A 25,263-nucleotide genomic window follows, 5' to 3' on the forward strand; every position below is an offset into this window, starting at 1 on the left:
AGCGCCCCGCTGGAGGTAACGGTGGGAGATATCGACAATGTTTTTTTTTATTTATTTATTTTTGATTGGCTCTTGACACTGTTGCCGGGCAGATCCTCACCACTGTCTCTGTATTATTCCCACAGAGACACTCGAGTTTGTGAGATCTGTGATATTTTCAGTTTCCCTCATAAACTCCGCGTTTGTTTTGATTCGACGGCGCGTCTGAAACTCCTAGACGACTGAAACGTAAATATTTCGCAATCGTAAATGTGCTGAAACACGTCTGCGTCCGTCGAACCGTGAAGAAATATCACAGTGCGCTCTGGTTTCGGAAGATAAACTGCGAGTCTCCTTCGTGCGTTTACTCAGTTACGTGTGTTTAAAGCTCAAAAAAACGCTACAAACGGGCTCACCTCTCCGCGGATCTGACCTGTACCTCGGCCCGCGTCGCTTTTTTTGCCTCCGCGCGACGAAAAATCCCATATCGTGCTGTTTTCTGATGTTTGTGTCTATGTTATAATGACGTTTCCTCATTAAAAATAGACCTGGATGTCTTCTCTCGAACTGAAAACACTCTGTTCCACCTTGTGATGTCATCAAGTGGTGATACAGGAAGTGCTCCGCTGCGTTTTTAAACTCCACGCACTTTTAAGTAGAATTATTTGGATTATTTCAGCTCTGGATTTTGCAAATTTCTACTGAACTAAAGGTAAAAAAACCCCAAAAACGTAGCTGTTGAGTTTGACGCTACCACTTGATGACATCACAAGGTGGAACAGAGCGTTTTGAGCTTTGGAGATGGTAAAATGTTGCTCAAAAACGTGTGAATAAAAAAACCCCACAACTCCAGGTCTGTTTTTGAGGAGAAAACAACATTAAAACGGGTTAAAACTCACAAACGAGTCCATTTCGTGTAACATTTGACCTTTAATGTCTTTTTTGTGGAACATCTCCATGGAGAACATCACAAGGAAAGTTACATAGTGCAGCTTTAGGCTCTCGTAGAATAAAAGGCTTTCAGTGTGAAGTTTCCATGTTTCGTTCTGTGTTTCTGTGGGTTCAAATTTTGAGCATAAACCCGTTTTTTTTTTTTTTTTTTTTTTTACCCCAGAGACACTGATGGATGTGGATGGGTCAAATGCAGGTTTAACCCAGATGCACTGCGGGACGGAGCGGACACGTTTGGACATTTAACTCGACAAATAGGTGCAGATTTGAGCTAATGAGCCGCGACTCCCCAAACCCCGAGTGTCGAGTCTGAGCCCGAGGAGCCGCGTCCATCAAATATTAACCTCCATTTTGTTTTGCCCCGATCGGCAGATGGTGCTTCGTTTGTGCCTCAGATCTGAACCAACTTTGGGATGTTTTTCTCCCTCGACTCCCCCGCTCTCTCCCCGTCCTCCTCCCCCCGTCCCTCCCCCCGTCCTCCCCCCCGTCCCTCCTCTTCTCCTCTTTCACTCTCTCTTTCTCACCATATGCTCCACAGTCTGGGACATGTTCCTACAAAGACAATTCATTTTGTTGATGCTTTGGGTTTTTTTTGTACTGGGTCCAGTCCAGAGACAAGAGACATGAGACAAGAGACAAAAGACAAGAGACAAGAGGCCAGACCAGAGACCAGAGACAAGAGACAAGAGACAAGACCAGAGACTAGACCAGAGTCCAGACCCCAGACCAGAGCAGACGAGTTTGTAAATGTCAGATTTGTTCAGGTCTGAAGTCAAAGGAGCAGATCAGTGTTTTATTTTATTTATAAACTGGGTTTGGTTTTTGAAAAAAAAAAAAAAAAGGTCCTGAAAACTGTTACCAAAAACTCGTCTTTTTAATGCTCAATGTGTGAGAACAACGTCGACAGATACAGACCTGCATTTGACCCGTCCTTCAGTGTCTCTGGGTCAAACGTGTCCTCTGCATTTGACCTGTCCCTCAGTGTCTCAGGGTTAAATGTGTCCTCTGCATTTGACCCATCCTTCAGTGTCTCTGGGTTAAACGTGTCCTCTGCATTTGACCCATCCTTCAGTGTCTCTGGGTCAAACGTGTCCTCTGCATTTGACCCATTCTTCAGTGTCTCTGGGTCAAACGTGTCCTCTGCATTTGACCCGTCCTTCAGTGTCTCTGGGTCAAACGTGTCCTCTGCATTTAACCCGTCCTTCAGTGTCTCTGGGTCAAACGTGTCCTCTGCATTTGACCCGTCCTTCAGTGTCTCAGGGTTAAACGTGTCATCTGCATTTGACCTGTCCTTCAGTGTCTCTGGGTCAAACGTGTCCTCTGCATTTGACCCGTCCTTCAGTGTCTCTGGGTTAAACGTGTCCTCTGCATTTGACCCGTCCTTCAGTGTCTCTGCGTTAAACGTGTCCTCTGCATTTGACCCGTCCTTCAGTGTCTCTGGGTTAAACGTGTCCTCTGCATTTGACCTGTCCTTCAGTGTCTCTGGGTCAAACGTGTCTCCAGATCTTGAGCTCGACCACAGACACAGAGAGAACGTGCAAACTCCACTGGGTTAAACAGATTTGCTCCATTTTACACGTGTTTTTATTGCTCTAAAATAGGGTCACCTCTCCACAGACGTGACGTGTAACTTGGCCTGGTGACGTCTCCCTCTTTGTCTCCACACGTTTAATGCCGCGCTGTGGAACATTCGGGCATGAGACAACCAGGTGGACAGAAAAGTTCCATCGTGCGTCTCTCAGAAAGTTAACCCTGTTGAATATGGGCTGGATGTTTGGAGAGTATTATGGGGTGGTGCTGTATTAAAGTCTGTGGTGTTTTCCAGAGCGACAGAGGTGATGTAATATAATGAGCACAGTTACATTTACAGTGTGAGGTTTACATCAGCAGCAACACAACGACTATCCCAGCGCACAAACATCACAACAGTGTTTTTTAAATTTATTTATACATTTTAATGTTTTATGATGGAGGGGACATTTAGCCCTGGTCTAGTCCTGGTTTAGTCCTGGTTTAGTCCTGGTCTAGTCCTGGTTTAGTCCTGGTTTAGTCCTGGTCTAGTCCTGGTTTAGTCCTGGTCTAGTCCTGGTTTAGTCCCGGTCTAGTCCCGGTCTAGTCCCGGTCTAGTCCCGGTTTAGTCCCGGTTCAGTCCCGGTTCAGTCCCGGTTCAGTCCCGGTTTAGTCCCGGTTTAGTCCCGGTTTAGTCCCGGTTCAGTCCCGGTTTAGTCCTGGTCTAGTCCTGGTTTAGTCCTGGTCTAGTCCTGGTCTAGTCCTGGTTTAGTCCTGGCCTAGTCCTGGTCTAGTCCTGGTTTAGTCCTGGTCTAGTCCTGGTTTAGTCCTGGTTTAGTCCTGGTCCAGTCCTGGTCTAGTCCTGGTCTAGTCCTGGTTCAGTCCTGGTTCAGTCCCGGTTTAGTCCCGGTTTAGTCCTGGTTCAGTCCTGGTCTAGTTCTGGTTTAGTCCTGGTCTAGTCCTGGTCTAGTCCTGGTCACAAATGGCACAAACTTCCTTCCTGATTCATCTTTTTTACTTTTAAATCAAATTGTGCCTTTTTAGTTTCACATTTTAAACTTTTTCCACCGAGACACAAATCGACCTCGTTTGTCGTTTACAAACATCTCTCCATTTTATAAACGTCTCGTGTTTTTTCCCACCGTGTCGTATTCACTCTTTCTTTGTCATACATTTCTTGTTCGCACTAAAACGACATTTATCCTTATCCTTTATTAGTTTATTGTATTTTTTAGTTTTTTATATTTTAAAAGCAACAATATCAGATTAAAATGGACATTTACAAGATGAATAAACCCCTTGTTTCACTTGTGGGCGGAGCTTTGCACAGAAATTACACTCTGGGTCATGTGAAATGTTGAAAAAAATTAAATAAAATAAGGAAAATCTCTCCTAGTTTTATATAGGAAGCCACTGTAGCATAAATTTGGTAGAAAATATGAAAATATCCGTTTAAAATTGCGAATAAACCCCCACGAATTAACCTTTTATACACAAATGATTCGCTTTTGTCCTGAAGTCCAGATGTGTGTAACCGGATCTGTGCCTGTGTTTGTTGTACGTCCAAACAGAGCCTCTGCTTCCTGATTCTCCTCTGTTCTTCCTGGTGTCCCACTGAGCGCGCTCAGACCCCCCTCTGAGCTCCGCCCCCCCTCTGAGCTCCGCCCCCCCGAGCTCCTTTGGCCTGATCAGTTTATGTGTAGAATCCAACTGAGTCCCAGGAAATCCTCTCTGCATCAGGACTGTGGGAATTAGGTCAAAGTGGAGTCCGGGTTTAGTCCTGGTTTAGTCCCTGTTCAGTCCTGGTCCAGCCCTGGATCTGCCGTGGTCTATTTCTGGTTTAGATCTGGTTTGGACCTGGTCTAGTCCTGGTTTATTCTTGTTTTAATCCTCATTCAGTCCTGGTTCAGTCCTGGTTTAGTCCTTGTTTAGTCCCTGGTCTAGTCCTGGTTTAGACCTGGTTTAGACCTGGTTTAGTCCTGGTTTAATCCCGGTTTAGTCCTGTTTTAGTCCTGGTTCAGACCTGGTTTAGTCCTTGTTTAGTCCTTGTTTAGTCCCCAGTCTAGTCCTGGTTTAGACCTGGTTGAGTCCTGGTCCAGACCTGGTCCAGACCTGGTCCAGACCTGGTCCAGTCCTGGTCCAGACCTGGTCTTGGCCTCTGTGGGAACTAGGTCACATGGTTTGCTGCTGTTGTATCGGCTGCATTTTTGTCCCATCTCCTGGAAACACATGACCCGGTGTGAGGCGTGTGATTGGTCGGTTCTTGTAGCATGATCATGTGGTGCAGTCTGAGGCGTGTGATTGGTCGGTTCTTGTAGCGTGATCATGTGGTGCAGTGGCCTCATGTCACAGGACGGGGGCGCTCTCCTGAGACTCATTTGGATTCTGGTTTGTCACTGTTCCAGGCCCATATAAAGCCGTGACCTTTGAACGACCTCTGGAGTTGCTATAGTAACCACATATGGGACAACCCTGACATCTCCGTGGAGACGAGCAGGTGCCCGTCAGAAAAAGTTACACAGTGCAGCTTTAACAGTGGAACATGCGTGAACCGAGGTTTAGTTCACAGTGTTAAACGAGGCGCTGCGGAACATTTCTGGCACCGCTCGTCTCCATGGAGATGTCACAGCTTTGCCTTGAATGTTACGCAGTGTGGCATTAAACCTCTACGTTCCACTGATACAAGCACCAGCAGGTCAGGTTACAGGTCAGATCTGTGCAGAGGAGGCGAGCCACTCACTCAGTCCTTTATATCCATGGAAACAAACACATGCTGCCAAAAGGCCAAGTTACGAGTCGGATCTGTGGAAAGGCGAGCCTGATCAGTCCTCTATAACCATGGATTCAAGCACATGCCAGCAAAAGGCCAAGTTATGAGTCGGATTTGTGGAAAGGCGAGTCTGCATGGTTCTTCTATATCCATGGATACGAACACATGCCAGCAAAGGGCCAAGTTATGAGTCAGATCTGTGGAAAGGCGAGCCCACTCAGTCCTCTTTAACCATGGATACAAACACGTGCTGCCAAAAAGTGAAGTTACGAGTCAGATCTGTGGAAAGCTACATTCAGTCTACACAATGTGGGGGAAGTGTCTTGCCTAAGGACACGCCCCGTCTTTGTCCCGTGTCCCGCCGTGACTCTGGCCCATCTTTGTCCCGTGTCCCGCTGTGACTCTGACCCGTCTTTGTCCCGTGTCCCGCCGCGACTCTGACCCGTCTTTGTCCCGCTGTGACTCTGACCCGTCTTTGTCCCGCGTCCCGCCGCGACTCTGGCCCGTCTTTGTCCCGTGTCCCGCTGTGACTCTGACCCGTCTTTGTCCCGTGTCCCGCCGTGACTCTGGCCCATCTTTGTCCCGTGTCCCGCTGTGACTCTGACCCGTCTTTGTCCCGTGTCCCGCCGTGACTCTGGCCCATCTTTGTCCCGTGTCCCGCTGTGACTCTGACCCGTGTTTGTCCCGCGTCCCGCTGCGACTCTGACCCGTGTTTGTCCCATGTCCCGCCGTGACTCTGGCCCGTCTTTGTCCCGTGTCCCGCTGTGACTCTGACCCGTCTTTGTGGACTTGTTTACCTAAGGCTGCAGTGTACACAGTGTTTTATGGAGGTTATTACGGGGCGGGGCGGCTCTTTGGACCTGGGAGAGGCCCTGAGTCACTGACCTGAGTCACTGACCTGAGTCACTGACCTGAGCACGAGTCACAGCTGTGACATCAGCGCAATCTACAGGTCAGAGGTCAGCTGACCCGGGCACGCTCAAACAGACGGAGGAGGAATATTCAAGCTTAAGTTAATTCATAACTGACAGAGGTTTGGACGAGACCAGGTCCAAACCAGGTCCAAACCAGGTCTAAACCAGGTCCAAACCAGGTCTAAACCAGGACTAAACCAGGACTAAACCAGGTCTAAACCAGGACTAAACCAGGACTAAACCCGGACTGAACCAGGACTAAACCCGGGCTCTTCCACAGCTCAGAGCAGAGGTGTGTGACTCTGTCCACACTCATTCAAACTCTTCCTGTTCACTGACCACAGCGGCTCTGGGGCTTTCCCTCGGTGTGAGTGTGTGTGTGTATGTGTGTGTGTGTGTGTGGGGGTGACGGGGTGTGTGTGTGTGTGTGTGGGTGTGTGTGTGTGTGTGTGTGGGGGGGGGGGTTAAGCTAACTAGAGGCCCTGCTCTGTCTGACGCTCTGTTCCTCAGACTTTAATCTTAGTTTTAACACGATCTGACCATAAACTTTAACTGGGACTGCAACAAGAAAAGAAGAGTCAGAGGAGGAGAGAGAAGAAGGGAGGAGGAGAGAGTGAGGGAGAGGGTGGAGAGAGAGAATAGAGGGAAAGGAGGAGGGAGGAGAGAGAAGGGACACCTGAGCACGAGAAAGAGAAAGAGGTGTGTAAATATCACTGAAGTAAAGAGGAGAGAGGCATGATGGAGGGAGAGTGGAGGAGAAAACAAGGGCTGGAGTGAGAGAAGGAAGGGAAAGAAGGAGAGACAGGAAAGCAGGAAGAAAGAGGTGAAACGGGTGAGGTTTGGGTTGTGTAAATAATAGATATCCAATCAGGAAAGTCTGATGGATTATGGCTTAAGGCTGTGGAAGAGAGAGAGGGAGGAGATGGAGGAGAGGAGAGAGGGAGGAGAGGAGGGAGAGAACAGAGAGAGAGGGAGAGGAGAGGGAGGAGAGGAGGGAGGGAACAGAGAGAGAGGGAGAGGAGAGGGAGGAGAGAACAGAGAGAGAGGGAGAGGAGAGGGAGGAGAGGAGAGAGAACAGAGAGAGAGGGAGAGGAGAGAAGAGAACAGAGAGAGAGGGAGGAGAGGAGAGCGAGAACAGAGAGAGAGGGAGAGGAGAGGGAGGAGAGAACAGAGAGAGGGAGAGGAGAGGGAGGAGAGGAGAGAACAGAGAGAGAGGGAGAGGAGAGGGAGGAGAGGAGAGAACAGAGAGAGGGAGGAGGAGAGGAGAGAACAGAGAGAGGGAGAAGAGGAGAGAACAGAGAGAGAGGGAGAGGAGAGGAGAGAAAAGAGAGAGAGGGAGAGGAGAGGGAGAACAGAGAGAGAGAAAACCCAAACAATAGGAGCTCAGGGCGGTGGACTGAAAGAGATAGAAGGAGAAAAAGGAGAGAGAGATGGAGCAGACAGGAAAAGGGGAGAGAGAGGGATTGAGAGAGGAGAACAATCATATAGAAAAGACAAACAGAGAGATGAGAAAGAGGAAGAAGAAGAAAGACAGAGACAGATGACACCACTACAGCTTACAGACTCATAAGGTTAGCCTGTTAGCCTGTTAGCCTGTTAGCATGTTAGCCTGTTAGCCTGTTAGCATGTTAGCCTGTTAGCCTGTTAGCCTGTTAGCTCAGTCCTCCAGGAAAACTAAACTCACACTTTTTCATAAATAAAACACCAGGATGTGCTGTTTTACTCTGGTGACTCAGATTTGTTTCTGGAAAAAGCCCCGTGGCTTTAGACTCTAAAGTTTAAATATAAAATGCAGTTGTAGTTTGTATTTCGGGTGATTCATGTTGACTAATCTTTGTCCTCTCTGATCTGACTCTGTTTTCACTGCCAGAGCCGTCTGCACAAAACTGAGGGCCTGGGGCAAGAAGCCGCACATGGGCCCCTCTAATAGAAATGAGGCCCCCCTTTAATGTAATTTAATAAGAAGAGGGTCCAATTCTGGCTCCCGGGACAACAGACCCCTCTGTCCCCTCTGTCCCCTCTGTCCCCTCTGTCCCCTCTGTCCCTCCTCTGTCCCCTCTGTCCCCTCTGTCCCTCCTCTGTGTTGGTTTAGTCCTGGTTCAGTCCTGGTTTAGTCCTGGTTTAGTCCTGCTTTAGTCCTGGTTTAGTCCTGGTTTAGTCCTGGTTTAGTCCTGGTTTAGTCCTCCTCATGTGAGATGGTTCTTGTGGCTCATGTGGGAGATGTTCTTTGGTGCTGGTCCATGGAGAGACTTGTTCACACTGAGCTGCTTTAAAGTCTCTGAGCCACAGGAGCCACAGACCTGAGCCACAGGACACATGTGTGAAGTACTTCCTGGTTCTAGTCCTGACCCGAGCAGCAGTGTTCTGGATGTTCTGGATGTTCTGGATGTTCTGTTCTGTCTTAAGGCTCGTTTGGAGAGTCCAGTGATCAGGACGTTACAGTCGTCTGACCTACTGGAGACAAATGCAGGATAAGTCTGAGTCTGGTTTTGACAGTTTGCCTTTGATCTTTGATGTGTGTTTTTTGACGGTAAAAATCTGCAGATGTTGTAGATTTGATGTGTCTGTTAAACTTCACGTCTCAGTCCATTATTACCTCTAGATTTCTATCCTGATTTGAAGCAATAATAATAATAATAATAATTTAATATTTTAAATGAACAGCAGCTAACCAACCGAAATGCTAGCAGCTAATATTTTTGTTTATTTTCACTTTCATTACTTTTTATTGCTGGAAAATACCTTAAAAACGAAGCAGGGCGTGGTTGCCTCTCCACAGATCTGACTTGTAACTTGACCTGAACCGTGGAGCTCTTATTTCAGCGTTTGCTAAAGAGAAACTATTCCGCAAAATTGACGTTTTTGGAGGTTTTTTACCGTCAGAAAAAAACGACTGAAGATGTTTGAATTGTGCGATTTCTCAAGACAAACGGAGGGAGAAGCGTCAAAAACTAAACCGAAACTCATGATGATACGTCGTTTTGTGCGTTTATATCGTATTTTCCGAACAATAAAAGCTAACGCGCTGGTCTAAATGTGTTACGTGTTAGCGCAAGGATCCCCGACCAACATTTTCTGTCAGGATTTTCGTTATATTTCTACGAACGAGTTTATTATTGTGCGAAGAGGGATGGGCTAAAGTTACGTCGGAGAAGATGAGGTGGCTGATGAGTTATTGACTGTTTTATGTGTAATAATCTTTGTTTTCTCATCACATTTATTATCTTAAAATTAGAGCGAGACACCAATTTCCCATGTGTCTAAAATTAGTTTGGAAAGTGTGAAAAATGGGAATTTGCTGGACTTCTGGAGTGTTTTTCCGAGGTTAAGTCCCAAGGTTAATGTGGCCACATCAGAGCGAAGCGTTTATAAAAGTCACGTTCTGATTAAAAGAGTCGAGAAGGAAAAGACAGAAACAACGGACTAAACCAGGACTAAACCAGGACTAGACCAGGACTAGACCAGGACTAAACCAGGACTAAACCAGGACTGAACCAGGACTGAACCAGGACTGAACCAGGACTGAACCAGAACTGAACCAGGACTAAACCAGGACTAAACAAGGACTGGATCAGGACTGAACCAGGACTAGACCAGGACTGAACCAGGACTGAACCAGGACTGAACCAGGACTGAACCAGGACTAAACCAGGACTAGACCAGGACTAAACCAGGACTAAAGCAGGACTAGACCAGGACTAAACCAGGACTAAACCAGGACTAAACCAGGACTAGACCAGGACTAAACCAGGACTAAACCAGGACTAAACCAGTACTAAAGCAGGACTAAAGCAGGACTAAACCAGGACAGAACCAGGACTGAACCAGGACTGAACCAGGACTAAACCAGGACTAAACCAGGACTAAACCAGGACTAAACAAGGACTGGATCAGGACTGAACCAGGACTAAACCAGGACTGAACCAGGACTAAACCAGGACTAAACCAGGACTAAAACAGGACTGAACCAGGACTGAACCAGGACTGAACCAGGACTGAACCAGGACTAGATCAGGACTGAACCAAGACTGAACCAGGACTGAACCAGGACTGAACCAGGACTGAACCAGGACTAGATCAGGACTGAACCAAGACTGAACCAGGACTGAACCAGGACTGAACCAGGTCTTATCTGGTTCCATGACTCAGATTCCTTCAGTGATGGTTTGTGTGAAGGATTTGAGATCAGAGCCATTTCAAACAGGCTCAGTCCAAAAACAACACAACTCCAACAAAAACAAGAACAAGAACAAGAACATTCAACTGTGAGGAAATATTTAACCAAAACAAACTCCAGGGTCTGTTTCACAGCAGAGACACGTGAACCGAGAACCGTGAACCATGAACCGTGAACCGTGACCCGTGACCCGTGACCCATGAATCGTGAACCCTGAACCCTGAACTATGAGGAGGCTCCAAATCAGGATTTATCAGGGAGGTTTGTGATCAGTGAGATTTCACACGTCTCCATCCCCATGATCCACACAACAAATAAATACACAACATGACACAAACTGTACACTATGACGTGACAAACCTGGTGTGATGTGCAGCAGTTTCATTACTGCGATGTGCTCTGAAGGGGAGGGGCTTAGCAGAGAGAGTGAAAGGAGGAGAGACTCAGAGCGTGATAAACAAAACTGAAACTTATAAAATGTGTTAATACGGTCCACACCAGGACTAAACCAGGACTGAACCAGGACTAAACCAGGACTGAACCAGGACTGAACCAGGACTAAACCAGGACTAAACCAGGACTGAACCAGGACTGAATCAGGACTAAACCAGGACTAAACCAGGACTAAACCAGGACTAAACCAGGACTGAACCAGGACTGAACCAGGACTAAACCAGGACTAAACCAGGACTGAACCAGGACTGAATCAGGACTAAACCAGGACTGAACCAGGACTAAACCAGGACTAAACCAGGTCTAAACCAGGTCTAAACCAGGTCTACACCAGGTCTAAACCAGGTCTAAACCAGGTCTACACCAGGTCTAAACCAGGTCTACACCAGGTCTACACCAGATCTACACCAGGACTAAACCAGGACTAAACCAGGACTAAACCAGGACTAAACCAGGACTGAACCAGGACTAAACCAGGACTGAATCAGGACTAAACCAGGACTAAACCAGGACTGAACCAGGACTAAACCAGGACTAAACCAGGTCTAAACCAGGTCTAAACCAGGTCTACACCAGGTCTATACCAGGTCTACACCAGGTCTACACCAGGTCTACACCAGGTCTAAACCAGGTCTACACCAGGTCTAAACCAGGTCTACACCAGGTCTAAACCAGGTCTACACCAGGTCTACACCAGGTCTACACCAGGTCTACACCAGGTCTAAACCAGGTCTACACCAGGTCTACACCAGGTCTAAACCAGGTCTAAACCAGGTGTAAAAGTTCATCAGACTCTTATTGTGGAGAAGTTGATGTAATCGTTTTTATAACTGTCCAAACTTGCCGTGGCGCGGCGAGTCCGAGCCTGCAGAACTCAATCTGTTCATGTTTTGTACTTTGTGCTCAGAGTCACGTCAGGGCCAAACTCAGGACACACGGGACACGGGAAAGAAAACGAAGGAGATAAAAACAAAACATGGAACAAAACAATATGAATATTGATGGTGGATAATGATGTTCAGAGATGAGCCAATCACAGCCTCTTATTCAGGTCACATGTCTCTGCTGTTACACGTCTCCCACGAATATCATTCAGAACAGATCTAAACCAGGACTAAACCAGGACTAAACCAGGACTAAACCAGGACTAAACATGGACTAAACCAGGACTAAACCAGGACTGAACCAGGACTGAACCAGGACTAAACCAGGACTAAGCCAGGACTGAACCAGGACTGAACCAGAGCTAAACCAGGACTAAACCAGGACTAAACCAGGACTGAACCAGGACTAAACCAGGACTAAACCAGGACTAAACATGGACTAAACCAGGACTAAACCAGGACTGAACCAGGACTAAACCAGGACTAAACCAGGACTAAACATGGACTAAACCAGGACTAAACCAGGACTGAACCAGGACTAAACATGGACTAAACCAGGACTAAACCAGGACTGAACCAGGACTAAACATGGACTAAACCAGGACTAAACCGGGACTGAACCAGGACTGAACCAGGACTAAACCAGGACTAAACCAGGACTGAACCAGGACTAAACCAGGACTGAACCAGGACTAAACCAGGACTGAACCAGGACTAAACCGGGACTAAACCGGGACTGAACCAGGACTAAACCAGGACTAAACCAGGACTGAACCAGGACTAAACCAGGACTGAAACGGGACTGAACCGGGACTGAACCGGGACTGAACCGGGACTGAACCGGGACTGAACCGGGACTGAACCAGGACTGGACTGGGACGAGACCGGGACTGAACCGGGACTGAACCAGAGCTAAACCAGACTTAGACCAGGTCTAAACCAACATAAAATAACATACGATGTAGAATGATGAGTTCTTTTATTTTCCTCATGTTTGTTTTGACATGTGTTTGTATTTAATCTGCCTGTCAGTCACATCCGATGGAAATCAGGGAGAAGGATGACGAATGTACTACTACTACTACTACTACTACTACTACTACTACTACTACTGCTCCTACTACTATACTACTACTACTACTACTACTACTGCTCCTACTACTATACTACTATTACTTCTACTACTCCTCCTACTATCACTTGTACCACAGTGTTACTGAGGAAAGCACAAACAGATTTTTCCTTCTGGCTCTGCATGTTACTGTAATCTCTTGAGTGCTGGAGAATTATTGGCATGTGATTGTGAAACGGCTCTTTCACGTTGGACTGGAGCTGTGTGTGTGAAGCACATTCACACATTCACACACTCACACACTCACACAGGGATCACCGCGCCATCACAAAACAGGTCCAGCTGCTGCTAATCTGTCCAAATCTGCACCTAATCCTGCACAAATAATCTACTCCCTGTGCAGGCGGCATCACAATGCTCCCGCCTGATCCGCGTCACCATCCCAACCAGGAAACGCCGGGAATGACAAACATGTTTGCACATCTGGAATAGACCAGGTTTAGTCCATGTTTAGACCTGAACAAGACCAGGTTTAGTCCATGTTTAGACCTGAACAAGACCAGGTTTAGTCCATGTTTAGACCTGATCTGGACCAGGTTTAGTCTAGACCTTCTTTAGACCTGTTTAGTGATGCTTTAGACTCGGTTTGGTCTTTTTCAGGCCTGGTTTATGATAATTCTCTGGATTTATATAACACTGTTTTGGACGTTGAAAGACACTTGTGTATTTATTCATTCACTCCAAACCTCGAGGAGGAAACTGTAGGCATTGTGGGTAAATGTTCTCTCATCCCAGTTCGATCCAGACCTGACTCTGTTTAGCATCTGAGCTCAAGATCAACAAGTAAAACCACAGGATTATGGTTTAGTCCTGGTTCAGTCCTTACTCAAACTTGTATAAATCTGGTTAAGACCTGGTTAAGACCTGGTTAAGACCTGGTTAAGACCTGGTTCAGACTGGGGTGGCCTAAGGTGCTGTTTTGGTGCCGTCCTGGTTTATGGTTTGGACTTTTTACTCCTACTGCTGTCGCACTTTAGCCCTTGTTCTTGCTCAGTTTAGGGCCTTGGTTCGACCAGGATTAGACCTGGTCCCGGTTCAGTCCCGGTTCAGTCCTGATTCAGTCCTGGTTCAGTCCCGGTTCAGTCTCGGTCCAGTTCTGGTTCAGTCCCGGTCCAGTCTTGGTCCAGTCCCGGTCCAGTCTTGGTCCAGTCCTGGTCCAGTCCCGGTCCAGTCCCGGTTCAGTCCTGATTCAGTCCTGGTTCAGTCCCGGTCCAGTCTTGGTCCAGTCCCGGTCCAGTCCTGGTCCAGTCCCGGTCCAGTCCCGGTTCAGTCCTGATTCAGTCCTGGTTCAGTCCCGGTCCAGTCCCGGTCCAGTCTTGGTCCAGTCCCGGTCCAGTCCCGGTTTAGTCCCGGTCCAGTCCCGGTGCAGTCTTGGTCCAGTCCCGGTTTAGTCCCGGTCCAGTCCCCGTCCAGTCCCGGTTTAGTCCAGTCCCGGTCCAGTCCCGGTCCAGTCCCGGTCCAGTCCCGGTCCAGTCCTGGTTGTACTCGTTGCTGTTATCTCAGGCGGGGCGTCCTGGAGGATTAGCTGACCTTTGACCTTTAGCCTCTGCTAAAGTGTCACTGAGGCGAGACCAGGAGATACAAACGTGTCACTCATTTAAAGCTGCACTGTGGAACTTTTCTGGTACGATCCAACTGTGTCTGTGGAGATGTTAATGCTTTTTCTGGAACATTCCTTTCAGTGTTTATATGTAGAACTCGAAGTGCAGAGGTGGGTGTAGTACTCACTTATACTTTTCAGAGTACTTTTCGAGCAGTGTACTTTTACTCCTACTTGAGTCATATTTGTATCGAAGTACCAGTACTATTACTCGAGTAAAATGTGTGTTTCCTCTTCTCTCTGTAACTGAGTCTAAAGTGACTTGAGTTTTATGTAAAAATATGAAAGGATCTGAACTTTTGTTTCTTTTGGCTCCTTCAGATTTGATTCAGTTTGACTCATTTTGTTTTTGTCTGAAAATAAAACATTTATTTATTTGTCCTTCAAAACACAATAAGTGAAAACTAAAACAGATACATCCCGACAGTTTCTCTCAAAGAGCTCATTAATCCTGGTTTAGTCCTGGTTCAGTCCTGGTTTAGACCTGGTTTAGTCCTGGTTTAGTCCTGGTTTAGTCCTGGTTTAGTCCTGGTTCAGTCCTGGTTTAGTCCTGGTTTAGACCTGGTTTAGTCCTGGTTTAGTCCTGGTTTAGTCCTGGTTAAGTCCTGGTTTAGTCCTGGTTTAGTCCTGGTTTAGTCCTGGTTTAGTCCTGGTTTAGTCCTGGTTAAGTCCTGGTTTAGTCCTGGTTTAGTCCTGGTTTAGTCCTGATTTAGTCCTGGTTTAGTCCAGGTTTAGTCCTGCTTTAGTCCTGGTTCAGTCCTGGTTCAGTCCTGGTCTAGTCCTGGTTTAGTCCTGGTTCAGTCCTGGTTTAGTCCTGGTTCAGTCCTGGTCTAGTCCTGGTTTAGTCCTGGTCTAGTCCTGGTTTAGTCCTGGTTCAGTCCTGGTTCAGTCCTGGTGTAGTCCTGGTTTAGTCCTGGTCTAGTCCTGGTTTAGTCCTGGTCTAGTCCTGGTCTAGTCCTGGTTTAGTCCTGGTTCAGTCCTGGTTCAGTCCTGGTGTAGTCCTGGTTTAGTCCTGGTCTAGTCCTGGTTTAGTCCTGGTCTAGTCCTGGTTTAGTCCTGGTCTAGTCCTGGTTTAGTCCTGGTTTAGTCCTGGTGTCCTGGAGGAGGAAAAGACTGAAGACGAGACCAGTCTGTCCTCTGGAGAGAGAGAGAGGAAGAGAGGAAGAGAGGAGGGACAGGGAGGGAGAAGAGAGAGGGAAAGAAGGAGAGAAAGAGGAGGTTAGAGACGAAGGAAGCATGGAGGAAGGGAGAATGAGAGGAGAGAGGGAGTAGAGAGAGAGAGAGAGAAGACAGGAGTTAGAGGGGAGAGAGAGGGTGATGAAAAGGAGGGAGAGTGAGAAGAGAGGGGGAAGAGATAGAAAAGGAGGGAGTGAGTCAGATTGAGAGAGAGGGGGGAGGAGGGGAGACAGTGAGAGGGAGGAAAGGGGGAGAGAAAGAGACAAGAGAGAGGAGAATGAGTGGAAGAGAGCGAGAAAAAGAGAGAGAAAGAGGGAGGAAGAGGGGCGACCAAGCAGGAATCAGAGAGAGAGAGAGAGAGGAAGAGGAGGAGAGAAAGAGGGGGACAGAGAGAAAGGAGGCATGGAGGAAGGTAGAATGAGAGAAGAGAAAGGGGAGAGAGGGAGTAGAGTGAGAGAGAGACAGAAGAATGGGGGAGGGGGGAGAGAGATGGTCATGAAACGGAGGGAGAGAGAAAAGGAGAGAGAGAAAAGAGAGGGGGAAGAGATGGAAGGGAAGGGAGTGAGACGGATTTAGAGAGAGGTGAGAGTAGAGGAGACAGCGAGAGGGAGGAAAGGGGAGAGAGAGAGAGAGAGAGAGAGACAAGGGAGAAGAGACTGTGGAGTGGAAGAGAAAGGGTGAGGGAGAAAAGAGAGGAAAAAGAGAGCAGCAGTGCAGTGTGATGGAGGGAAGACATAGAGAGAGAGTAAGAAGAGGAGAACCAGAATGAAGGATGAAAAGAGGAGAGAAAGAAGGAGAGGAGAAAGGAGGATGTGTGGGAGAGAGATGAAAAGATAAAAAGTCGTTTGATGTTTTGTTTTCACTAAATTAAAGAGGAATTGTTCATTTGTAAATTTCAGACTCAACCTCCTGTTTGTTCTGTGTTTGGATGGAGCGTTACCTCCTCCTCCTCCTCCTCTTATATTCCTTTGTCTCTCCCTCCCTCTCTCTGTTTTTGGTCTTATCTTCCTCTCTCCTCTCCCTCTTCCTCCCTCCCACTCACCTTCTCTCTTCATCTCTTTGTTTTTGGACAGAATCTTATCTTCCTCTGTCCTCTCCTCCCTCCCTCTTTCTCTCTCTCCCTCTCTTTTGGACAGAGTCTTATCTTCCTCGTCCTCTCTCCTCTCCTTCCATTCCTCTCCTCCCTCTCTCTCTCTTTTGGATAGAGTCTTATCTCTCTCTCCGTGTGTCCTCATTTCTGGGCTGTTCCCACAAGCTCAACAAAAACATGTTCCCTCCAAAATCCTGTCCTGAACAAGACGAGATGTACAAGACCTGGACTAGTCCTGGTTTAGTCCTGGACTAGTCCAGGACTAGTCCCGGTTTAGTCCTGGTTTAGTCCTTGTTTAAATCCTGGTTTAGTCCTGATTTGGTCCTGGTTTAGTCCTGGTTTAGTCCTGGTTTAGTCCTGGTATAGTCCTGGTTTAGTCCTGGTTCAGTCCTGGTTTAGTCCTGGTTTAGTCCTGGTTTAGTCCTGGTTTCGTCCTGGTTTAGTCCTGGTTTAATCCTGGTTTAAATCCTGGTTTAGTCCTGGTTTAATCCTGGTTTAAATCCTGGTTTAGTCCTGGTTTAGTCCTGGTTTAGTCCTGGTTTAGTCCTTGTTCAGTCCTGGTTTAGTCCTGGTTTAGTCCTTGTTTAGTCCTGGTTTAGTCCTGGTTTAGTCCTGGTTTAGTCCTGGTTTAGTCCTTGTTTAGTCCTGGTTTAGTTCTGGTTTAGTTCTGGTTTAGTCCTGGTTTAGTCCTTGTTTAAATCCTGGTTTAGTCCTGGTTTAAATCCTGGTTTAGTCCTGGTTTAGTCCTGGTTTAGTTCTGGTTTAGTTCTGGTTTAGTCCTGGTTTAGTCCTGGTTTAGTCCTGGTTTAGTTCTGGTTTAGTTCTGGTTCAGTCCTGGTTCAGTCCTGGTTCAGTCCTGGTTCAGTCCTGGTTTAGTCCTGGTTCAGTCCTGGTTTAGTCCTGGTTTAGTCCTGGTTTAGTCCTTGTTTAAATCCTGGTTCAGTCCTGGTTTAGTCCTTGTTCAGTCCTGGTTCAGTCCTGGTTCAGTCCTGGTTTAGTCCTGGTTTAGTCCTTGTTTAAATCCTGGTTTAGTCCTTGTTTAGTCCTTGTTCAGTCCTGGTTCAGTCCTGGTTTAGTCCTGGTTCAGTCCTGGTTTAGTCCTGGTTTAGTCCTGGTTTAGTCCTGGTTTAGTCCTGGTTTAGTCCTGGTTTAGTCCTTGTTCAGTCCTGGTTCAGTCCTGGTTTAGTCCTGGTTTAGTCCTGGTTTAGTCCTTGTTTAAATCCTGGTTTAGTCCTTGTTTAGTCCTTGTTCAGTCCTGGTTCAGTCCTGGTTTAGTCCTGGTTCAGTCCTGGTTTAGTCCTGGTTTAGTCCTGGTTCAGTCCTGGTTTAGTCCTAGTTTAGTCCTGGTTTAGTCCTGGTTTAGTCCTGGTTTAGTCCTGGTTTAGTCCTGGTTTAGTCCTGGTTTAGTTCTGGTTCAGTCCTGGTTTAGTCCTGGTTTAGTCCTGGTTTAGTCCTAGTTGAATCACATTTATTAAATCCAGTTTTGTTTCTGTTTCCTCCACACACTAAACTCTCTGGTCTTTATTGATCCACACGTCGCTGAGTCAGATCTGTACAAACATGTTCTGAAATGTCATTGTTTTCATCCGTCGGGTCTTTTCAGTCTTTCATCAATTCTCCGAGACGCATTTAAAAATCTGAACTTTGAACAGAATCTGATTTTTTACGACACAAATCCCGGCGCCTCTTCTGACCCAAAGCTCAAACACGTGTGTCGTTTCGTTCTCAGGAGGAGCGTTCGAGTCGGAGCGCTTCATTTTCCGGGAGCAGTGTGCGCTGAAGGAGGAGCCGGGCCCCTGTAAGGCCCTCAAACCCCGGTACTACTTCAACATCGACTCGGGGAGCTGCGAGATGTTCGACTACGGAGGATGTAAAGGGAACGACAACAACTTCCTGACCAAAGAAGAGTGTGAGGAGACGTGTGTAGTGTCAGGTACGTACCACAGGGGGCGCTGTAAGAGTTAGACCTGTGTAGTGTCAGGTTCGTACCACAGGGGGCGCTGTAACGTGAAGAGTGACCTGTGTGGTGTCAAAAAACGTGTTTGAAGATGTTTTAGACGTCATCCGTACATGTTTGAGTAATTTAGTGATCTCTTCTGAGCCCTATTTGAACACTCCTTATAGTTAGCTGTAAAGATTCTGTACGAGGCTCCGCCCACAAGCCGACATCAACCACGCTCCCACACGACAATCCTCCATAAATATACGAAAACATGATACAAAACTGTACACTGACGTGACAAACCTGGTGTGATGTGCAGTGGTTTCATTAGTGCGACGCGGCTGATTGTGTTGTGATAGCGCTCTGAAGGGGGAGGGGCTTAGAGCGGGGAGCAAAGGGAGGTGGAGAGTAATGGTGCGTTAACGCCGGGGAGTCAGGGGCGTCGAGTTTATACGCCAAGTCTATGACGAACGAGCATCTTGGTCGTTCTGCCTTTTTGCGGCACGTTTTAAAGCATCAGAGCGCCGCGTGTCCGGGGTCGACGCGGCGAGTTCAGCGATCGGATGCTTTTGTTCGTGTGTCCAAGAGTTGACACGCCGTTTGACACGCGGCGTCGACCAATCAGAGACGACGCTCCAGTGACAAAGCGACGCCATTATCTGGAAAAAGTAGAACGACATTAGGCAAAACTAGCAGCAACTTAATTATGCAGGGTGCTAGCTTAAATGCTAATCACAGACCCAGAGACGCCGCAGAGTCGATCACCTCCGTCGATGCAATAAATTCACTAAAGTTCACAAAGACGCAGGGTAAACGAAACATCCGAAGGCGCTCGCAGAGACCGCAACGGACGCCCTGGACGAGAGTCGAGTATTTTTCTTGGATGTGCGTCCACGGCGTCCAGAATGCAGGTCAGAGGCGTTTGTCCTCAAATGCAACGGCGTCAAACTAGAGGCGTTCGATGTGTTTATGATGCCCCGGTGTGAATCCACCATCAGAGTCAAAAACGAAAGTGAAACTTATAAAACGTGTTAATACTTTGGTGAATAAAGCATTATCAAAACAATCTAAGGAAACATGGTGATTTAAATATATGATGGGACGGTTAATACCCCGTAGAAGTAAATACCTCCTCTTTAATACCCCACAGAAGTAAATACCTCCTCTTTAATACCCCACAGAAGTAAATACCTCCTCTTTAATACCCCACAGAAGTAAATACCTCCTCTTTAATACCCCACAGAAGTAAATACCTCCTCTTTAATACCCCACAGAAGTAAATACCTCCTCTTTAATACCCCACAGAAGTAAATACCTCCTCTTTAATACCACACAGAAGTAAATACCTCCTCTTTAATACCCCACAGAAGTAAATACCTCCTCTTTAATACCCCATAGAAGTAAATACCTCCTCTTTAATACCCCGCAGAAGTAAATACCTCCTCTTTAATACCCCACAGAAGTAAATACCTCCTCTTTAATACCCCATAGAAGTAAATACCTCCTCTTTAATACCCCGCAGAAGTAAATACCTCCTCTTTAATACCCCATAGAAGTAAATACCTCCTCTTTAATACCCCATAGAAGTAAATACCTCCTCTTTAATAACCTTTACTCACATTATTCTTAATAATTACCCCTGGGCTGGAGGTGTTAGTTTTTCCTGTTGTGTCTTGTCCGTGTGAACGAGGCGCGTGCAGACACAGATCCGCCTCGTATCGTCTCCTGTTTGTTTTGATCGGCTCAAATGAATGAAATTAACCTCATTAGATGTTGATCAGGCCACAGCAGCTGCAGCCTCTTCTGCTTTATATGCACCGACACATTAGCCAAAAGAAATCCACTTATTTATGTTTGGAAATGAACAAGACGCAAACACAGAGCGTCTTTTACTCTTTATGAGCTCAGAGTTTCAGATAAACTCGCTCCTGAACGACACGGCTAATGCTAAACCGAACGCTAAAGAAATGTAAACGTTAAACTAGCCTCTCCAACAGGTTAAATAAGGATTAGCGCCATCTGCAGTCCAGCTTCTCCCGCACAGCGTCCCAGGTTCTTGAAAGTCGATAGTCCCGTCACACTGCAGATGGCGCTGTTCCCCCGGGGCCAAAATCTGTGTAAATTAGCCACAAGATCCGTCTCCGTAACGTCCCGTCTGAAAAAGGACACAGAAGCAGCCGGAACACGTCACAGTTACACACCTTTATCTGGATTTAACATTTACACGTGTTTACGCCGTTTATGTGCTGACGACACAACACGACGACACACGTGGTGTTTTAACGTGGCACATGGGAAAAGTCCACCTCACTCAAAAACAAACGGTTTTGTTCGTAACGTGTTTGTACTTCGCTCGTGTCTGGAGATCTACAGTATTTGAAGAAGGTGATGTCATCTTATATAATGTGTGAGATTTACTGCGCTTTTAGGACCTGGTTATGTTTATAGAAGAATGATGTTTTTAATGTGCTTTTAGGACCTGGTCATGTTTATAAAAGAATGATGTTTTTACTGCGCTTTTAGGACCTGGTCATGTTTATAAAAGAATGATGTTTTTAATGTGCTTTTAGGACCTGGTCATGTTTATAAAAGAATGATGTTTTTACTGCGCTTTTAGGACCAGGTCATGTTTATAAAAGAATGATGTTTTTACTGCGCTTTTAGGACCTGGTCATGTTTATAAAAGAATGATGTTTTTACTGTGCTTTTAGGACCTGGTCATGTTTTTAAAATCATGTTTTTATCGAGTTTCATTCTGGGCACAGCTTTAAAAAAAAAAAAAAAAAAAAACTCTTATCTGAGTCAAGGGTCAAAGTCCATGAGGAGTGTACTCTCTTTCTCTCCTCTTTTACTGTCACTACCTCTCTCTTTTATCTGATTCTATGCTCAGGTGGAGTGTATATTTTCTCTCTCTCTCCATCTCTCTCTGTCTCTTCCTCTATCTCTCTTTCTCCATTGCTGTCTCTGTCTCTCTACTTCACTCTTTCCGTTTCTCTCTCTCTTTCTCTCTCGTATCTGATTCTATAGTCAGGTGGAACGTATATTTTCTCTCCCTTCCTCCCTCCTTCACTCTCTCTCTCTTCCTCACTCTCTCATCTTTCTCTGTCTCTTCCTGTCTCTCCTTCTCTATCGCTCTCTCTGCCTCTCTTTTAATTCCCCGTCTCTCTCTCTCCTTCACTATTTCCTTCTCTCTCCTGATTCAGGTGGAACAATACTTTCTCTCTCCCTCCATCTCTCTGTCCCTTCATCTGTCTCTTTTTCTCTATTGCTCTCTCTGTCTCTCTTTTCTCTCTCTCTCTCCCTTCATCTCTGTCTGTCCCTTCCTCTGTCTGTCCTTCTCTATCACTCTCTCTGTCTCTCTTCTCTCTCTCTCTCTCTCTCTCCCTTCATCTCTGTCTGTCCCTTCCTCTGTCTGTCCTTCTCTATCACTCTCTCTGTCTCTCTTTTCTCTCTCTCTTTCCCTTCATCTCTCTTTGTCCCTTCCTCTGTCTGTCCTTCTCTATCACTCTGTCTCTCTCTCTCTCCCTTCATCTCTCTCTGTCCCTTCCTCTGTCTGTCCTTCTCTATCACTCTCTCTTTTCTCTCTCTCTTTCCCTTCATCTCTCTTTGTCCCTTCCTCTGTCTCTCCTTCTCTATCACTCTCTCTGTCTCTCTTTTCTCTCTCTGTCTCTCGCTCTCCTTCACTTTTTCCATTTCTCTCTCTTTTCTCTCTTTCTTATCTCATTCTATGGTCAGGTGGCGTTTTCTCTCTCTTCCTCTTTCTCTCTCTCCCCCTCTCCCTCCTTCGTTTTCTCTCTTTTTGCAGCGTAATCAGGAATAATCATGAAAACGTTGATAAAATATTCCGTTTTCAGGTAAACAAACCCGGTTATTTATAATTTTCCGAACATCATAATGAGCCTCACGGAGCAGAGAGACACGAGACGATTTAAACCCAGTGTTTGGCTCGTACTTTGGCAGAGCTCAAAAGAGTTTAGCGAACGCAGAAATGACACGAGGCGCCACCGAGGAATATATCTTTTATCGAAATCGAGTTTGAAATTTTAGTATTTGTTTCGTGACAACACTACGCTCTACAAATATGATGCAACTGGAAAAAAGAGCCGCACGACCAGTCCACACATGTGCGGAGAAAACACATGACATTCCAAGTAACTAGAGAGTAAAAGAGATCAGGAGTCGAACCCACAACCTCCAAACTAACCACTCTGCCACAGTGACACAGGGAGAACATGCACACTCCACTTACAGAGATCGGGATTCGAACCCACAACCTCCAGGCTAACCACTCTGCCACAGTCACACAGGGAGAACATGCACACTTCACTCAGAGAGATCGGGAGTTGAACCCACAACCTCCAGGCTAACCACTCTGCCACAGTAACACAGGAAGAACATGCAGGTTCCACTTAGAGAGGTCAGGAGTCGAACCCACAACCTCCAGGCTAACCACTCTGCCACACTGACACAGGGAGAACACGCACTCTTCACTCAGAGAGATCGGGAGTCAAACCCACAACCTCCAGGCTAACCACTCTGCCACAGTGACACAGGGAAAACAAGCATGCTCTACTCTGAGATCGGGAGTTGAACCATAACCTCCAAACTAACCACTCTGCCACACTGACACAGGGAGAACATGCAGGTTCCACTTAGAGAGATAAGGAGTCGAACCCACAACCTCCAGGCTAACCACTCTGCCACAGTAACACAGGGAGAACACGCACTCTTCACTCAGAACAATCGGGATTCGAACCCACAACCTCGAGGCTAACCACTCTGCCACAGTGACACAGGGAGAACACGCACACTCCACTCAGAGAGATCGGGAGTTGAACCCACAGCCTCCTCGCGTGGACCAGACCAGGCCTGATCCTTTTTAAACGATGGAGGTGACTTTGTATCTCTGACATTAATTTGACATTTTAAATCTTTTTATTGGGTTTTACGGCGGCGGCGCTCGCGAGGGAAAAACGAGCAGCAAATCAAACAGAAACATTACAAAGACATAATTAAATCTAGATTAAAATGATCAAACTACAATTCTGCACTAATTATAATTAAAGTTTAATTTTCTAATCCATCTTGTAATTGGCTTTTTATTCTTTGAGTCAGAGTCTTCAGCAGATCGAAAACGATATCCACAAGTTTGATTAAGGAACGAAATCGTAAAATGAGACGTTAAAGACGGATATCGCTCTTAAAGCCGAACTGTTCTACGAAATGGACTTTTCAGAGTTTTTAACGTTGTACTTTTTTCCTTCTCATTGACTGAAGTTATATTTAGAGTGATTCATGTTTGAGTAACGTATTTCCCCAAGTATAAGTCGCTCTGGAGTATAAGTCGCCCCGGAGTATAAGTCGCGCTGGAGTATAAGTCGCTCTGGAGTATAAGTCGTACTGGAGTATAAGTCGCTCTGGAGTATAAGTCGCTCTGGAGTATAAGTCGTACTGGAGTATAAGTCGCTCTGGAGTATAAGTCGTACTGGAGTATAAGTCGCTCTGGAGTATAAGTCGTACTGGAGTATAAGTTGCTCTGGAGTATAAGTCGCTCTGGAGTATAAGTCGTACTGAATTATAAGTCGCACCGGAGTATAAGTCGCTCTGGAGTATAAGTCGCTCTGGAGTATAAATCGCTCTGGAGTATAAGTCGCTCTGAAGTATAAGTCGCGCTGAAGTATAAGTCGCTCTGGAGTATAAGTCAAACTGAAGTATAAGTCGCTCTGGAGTATAAGTCGCTCTGGAGTATAAGTCGTACTGGAGTATAAGTCGCTCTGGAGTATAAGTCGTACTGGAGTATAAGTCGCTCTGGAGTATAAGTCACTCTGGAGTATAAGTCGCTCTGGAGTATAAGTCAAACTGAAGTATAAGTCGCTCTGGAGTATAAGTCGCTCTGGAGTATAAGTCGTACTGGAGTATAAGTCGCTCTGGAGTATAAGTCGTACTGGAGTATAAGTCGCTCTGGAGTATAAGTCACTCTGGAGTATAAGTCGCTCTGGAGTATAAGTCAAACTGAAGTATAAGTCGCTCTGGAGTATAAGTCGCTCTGGAGTATAAGTCGTACTGAATTATAAGTCGCACCGGAGTATAAGTCCCTCTGGAGTATAAGTCGCTCTGGAGTATAAGTCGCTCTGGAGTATAAGTCGCTCTGGAGTATAAGTCGTACTGAATTATAAGTCGCACCGGAGTATAAGTCGCTCTGGAGTATAAGTCGCTCTGGAGTATAAGTCGCTCTGGAGTATAAGTCGTACTGAATTATAAGTCGCACTGGAGTATAAATCGCACCCCGAATGATTCATAGTCTGGAAAATGCAGTAATCTTTCTCCTCGTCTGTTGAAGACGTCATCACTCTGATCTAGTCCCGTTTTCATCGCCATGGATACACGCCCCTGTGACGTACGCACTTCGTTCTCCAATTTTAATTTCTTAATCCTTGATACACGTAGGACACAGCGGCGTTGAGTAGTCATTTTGGTTCACTAGTTGCTGCTCTAGTGTGATGTGTGTCCATAGGGGGCGCCGACAGCTACACGCCGCTTTGTTGTGATGACGTTTACGCCGACGTCTCCCACTGGACATCGGATTTGTGTCTTTTATTAAGTCGTTTTAGATGAATATTGTGATTTAAAACTGTCCACATTATAAGATTATAACTATAGAGCTGCCTGGAGTGTTCCACAGTACG

At 46.5% G+C, this 25,263-nt stretch overlaps 1 protein-coding gene across 1 annotated transcript in view; it reads left to right on the plus strand.

Annotated features, from left to right (window-relative positions):
- tfpia (tissue factor pathway inhibitor a) overlaps positions 1-25,263 on the plus strand; it is a 54,915-nt gene that overhangs the window by 18,872 nt on the left and 10,780 nt on the right. Inside the window, exon 2 of the mRNA XM_033987527.2 lies at positions 18,365-18,568. Coding sequence (XP_033843418.1) covers positions 18,365-18,568 — 204 coding nt within the window. The remainder of the gene's footprint in view (positions 1-18,364; positions 18,569-25,263) is intronic.

The sequence above is a fragment of the Periophthalmus magnuspinnatus genome, chromosome 21, assembly GCF_009829125.3.
Source record: "Periophthalmus magnuspinnatus isolate fPerMag1 chromosome 21, fPerMag1.2.pri, whole genome shotgun sequence".
In the NCBI taxonomy this organism is placed as follows: Eukaryota; Metazoa; Chordata; class Actinopteri; order Gobiiformes; family Gobiidae; genus Periophthalmus; species Periophthalmus magnuspinnatus.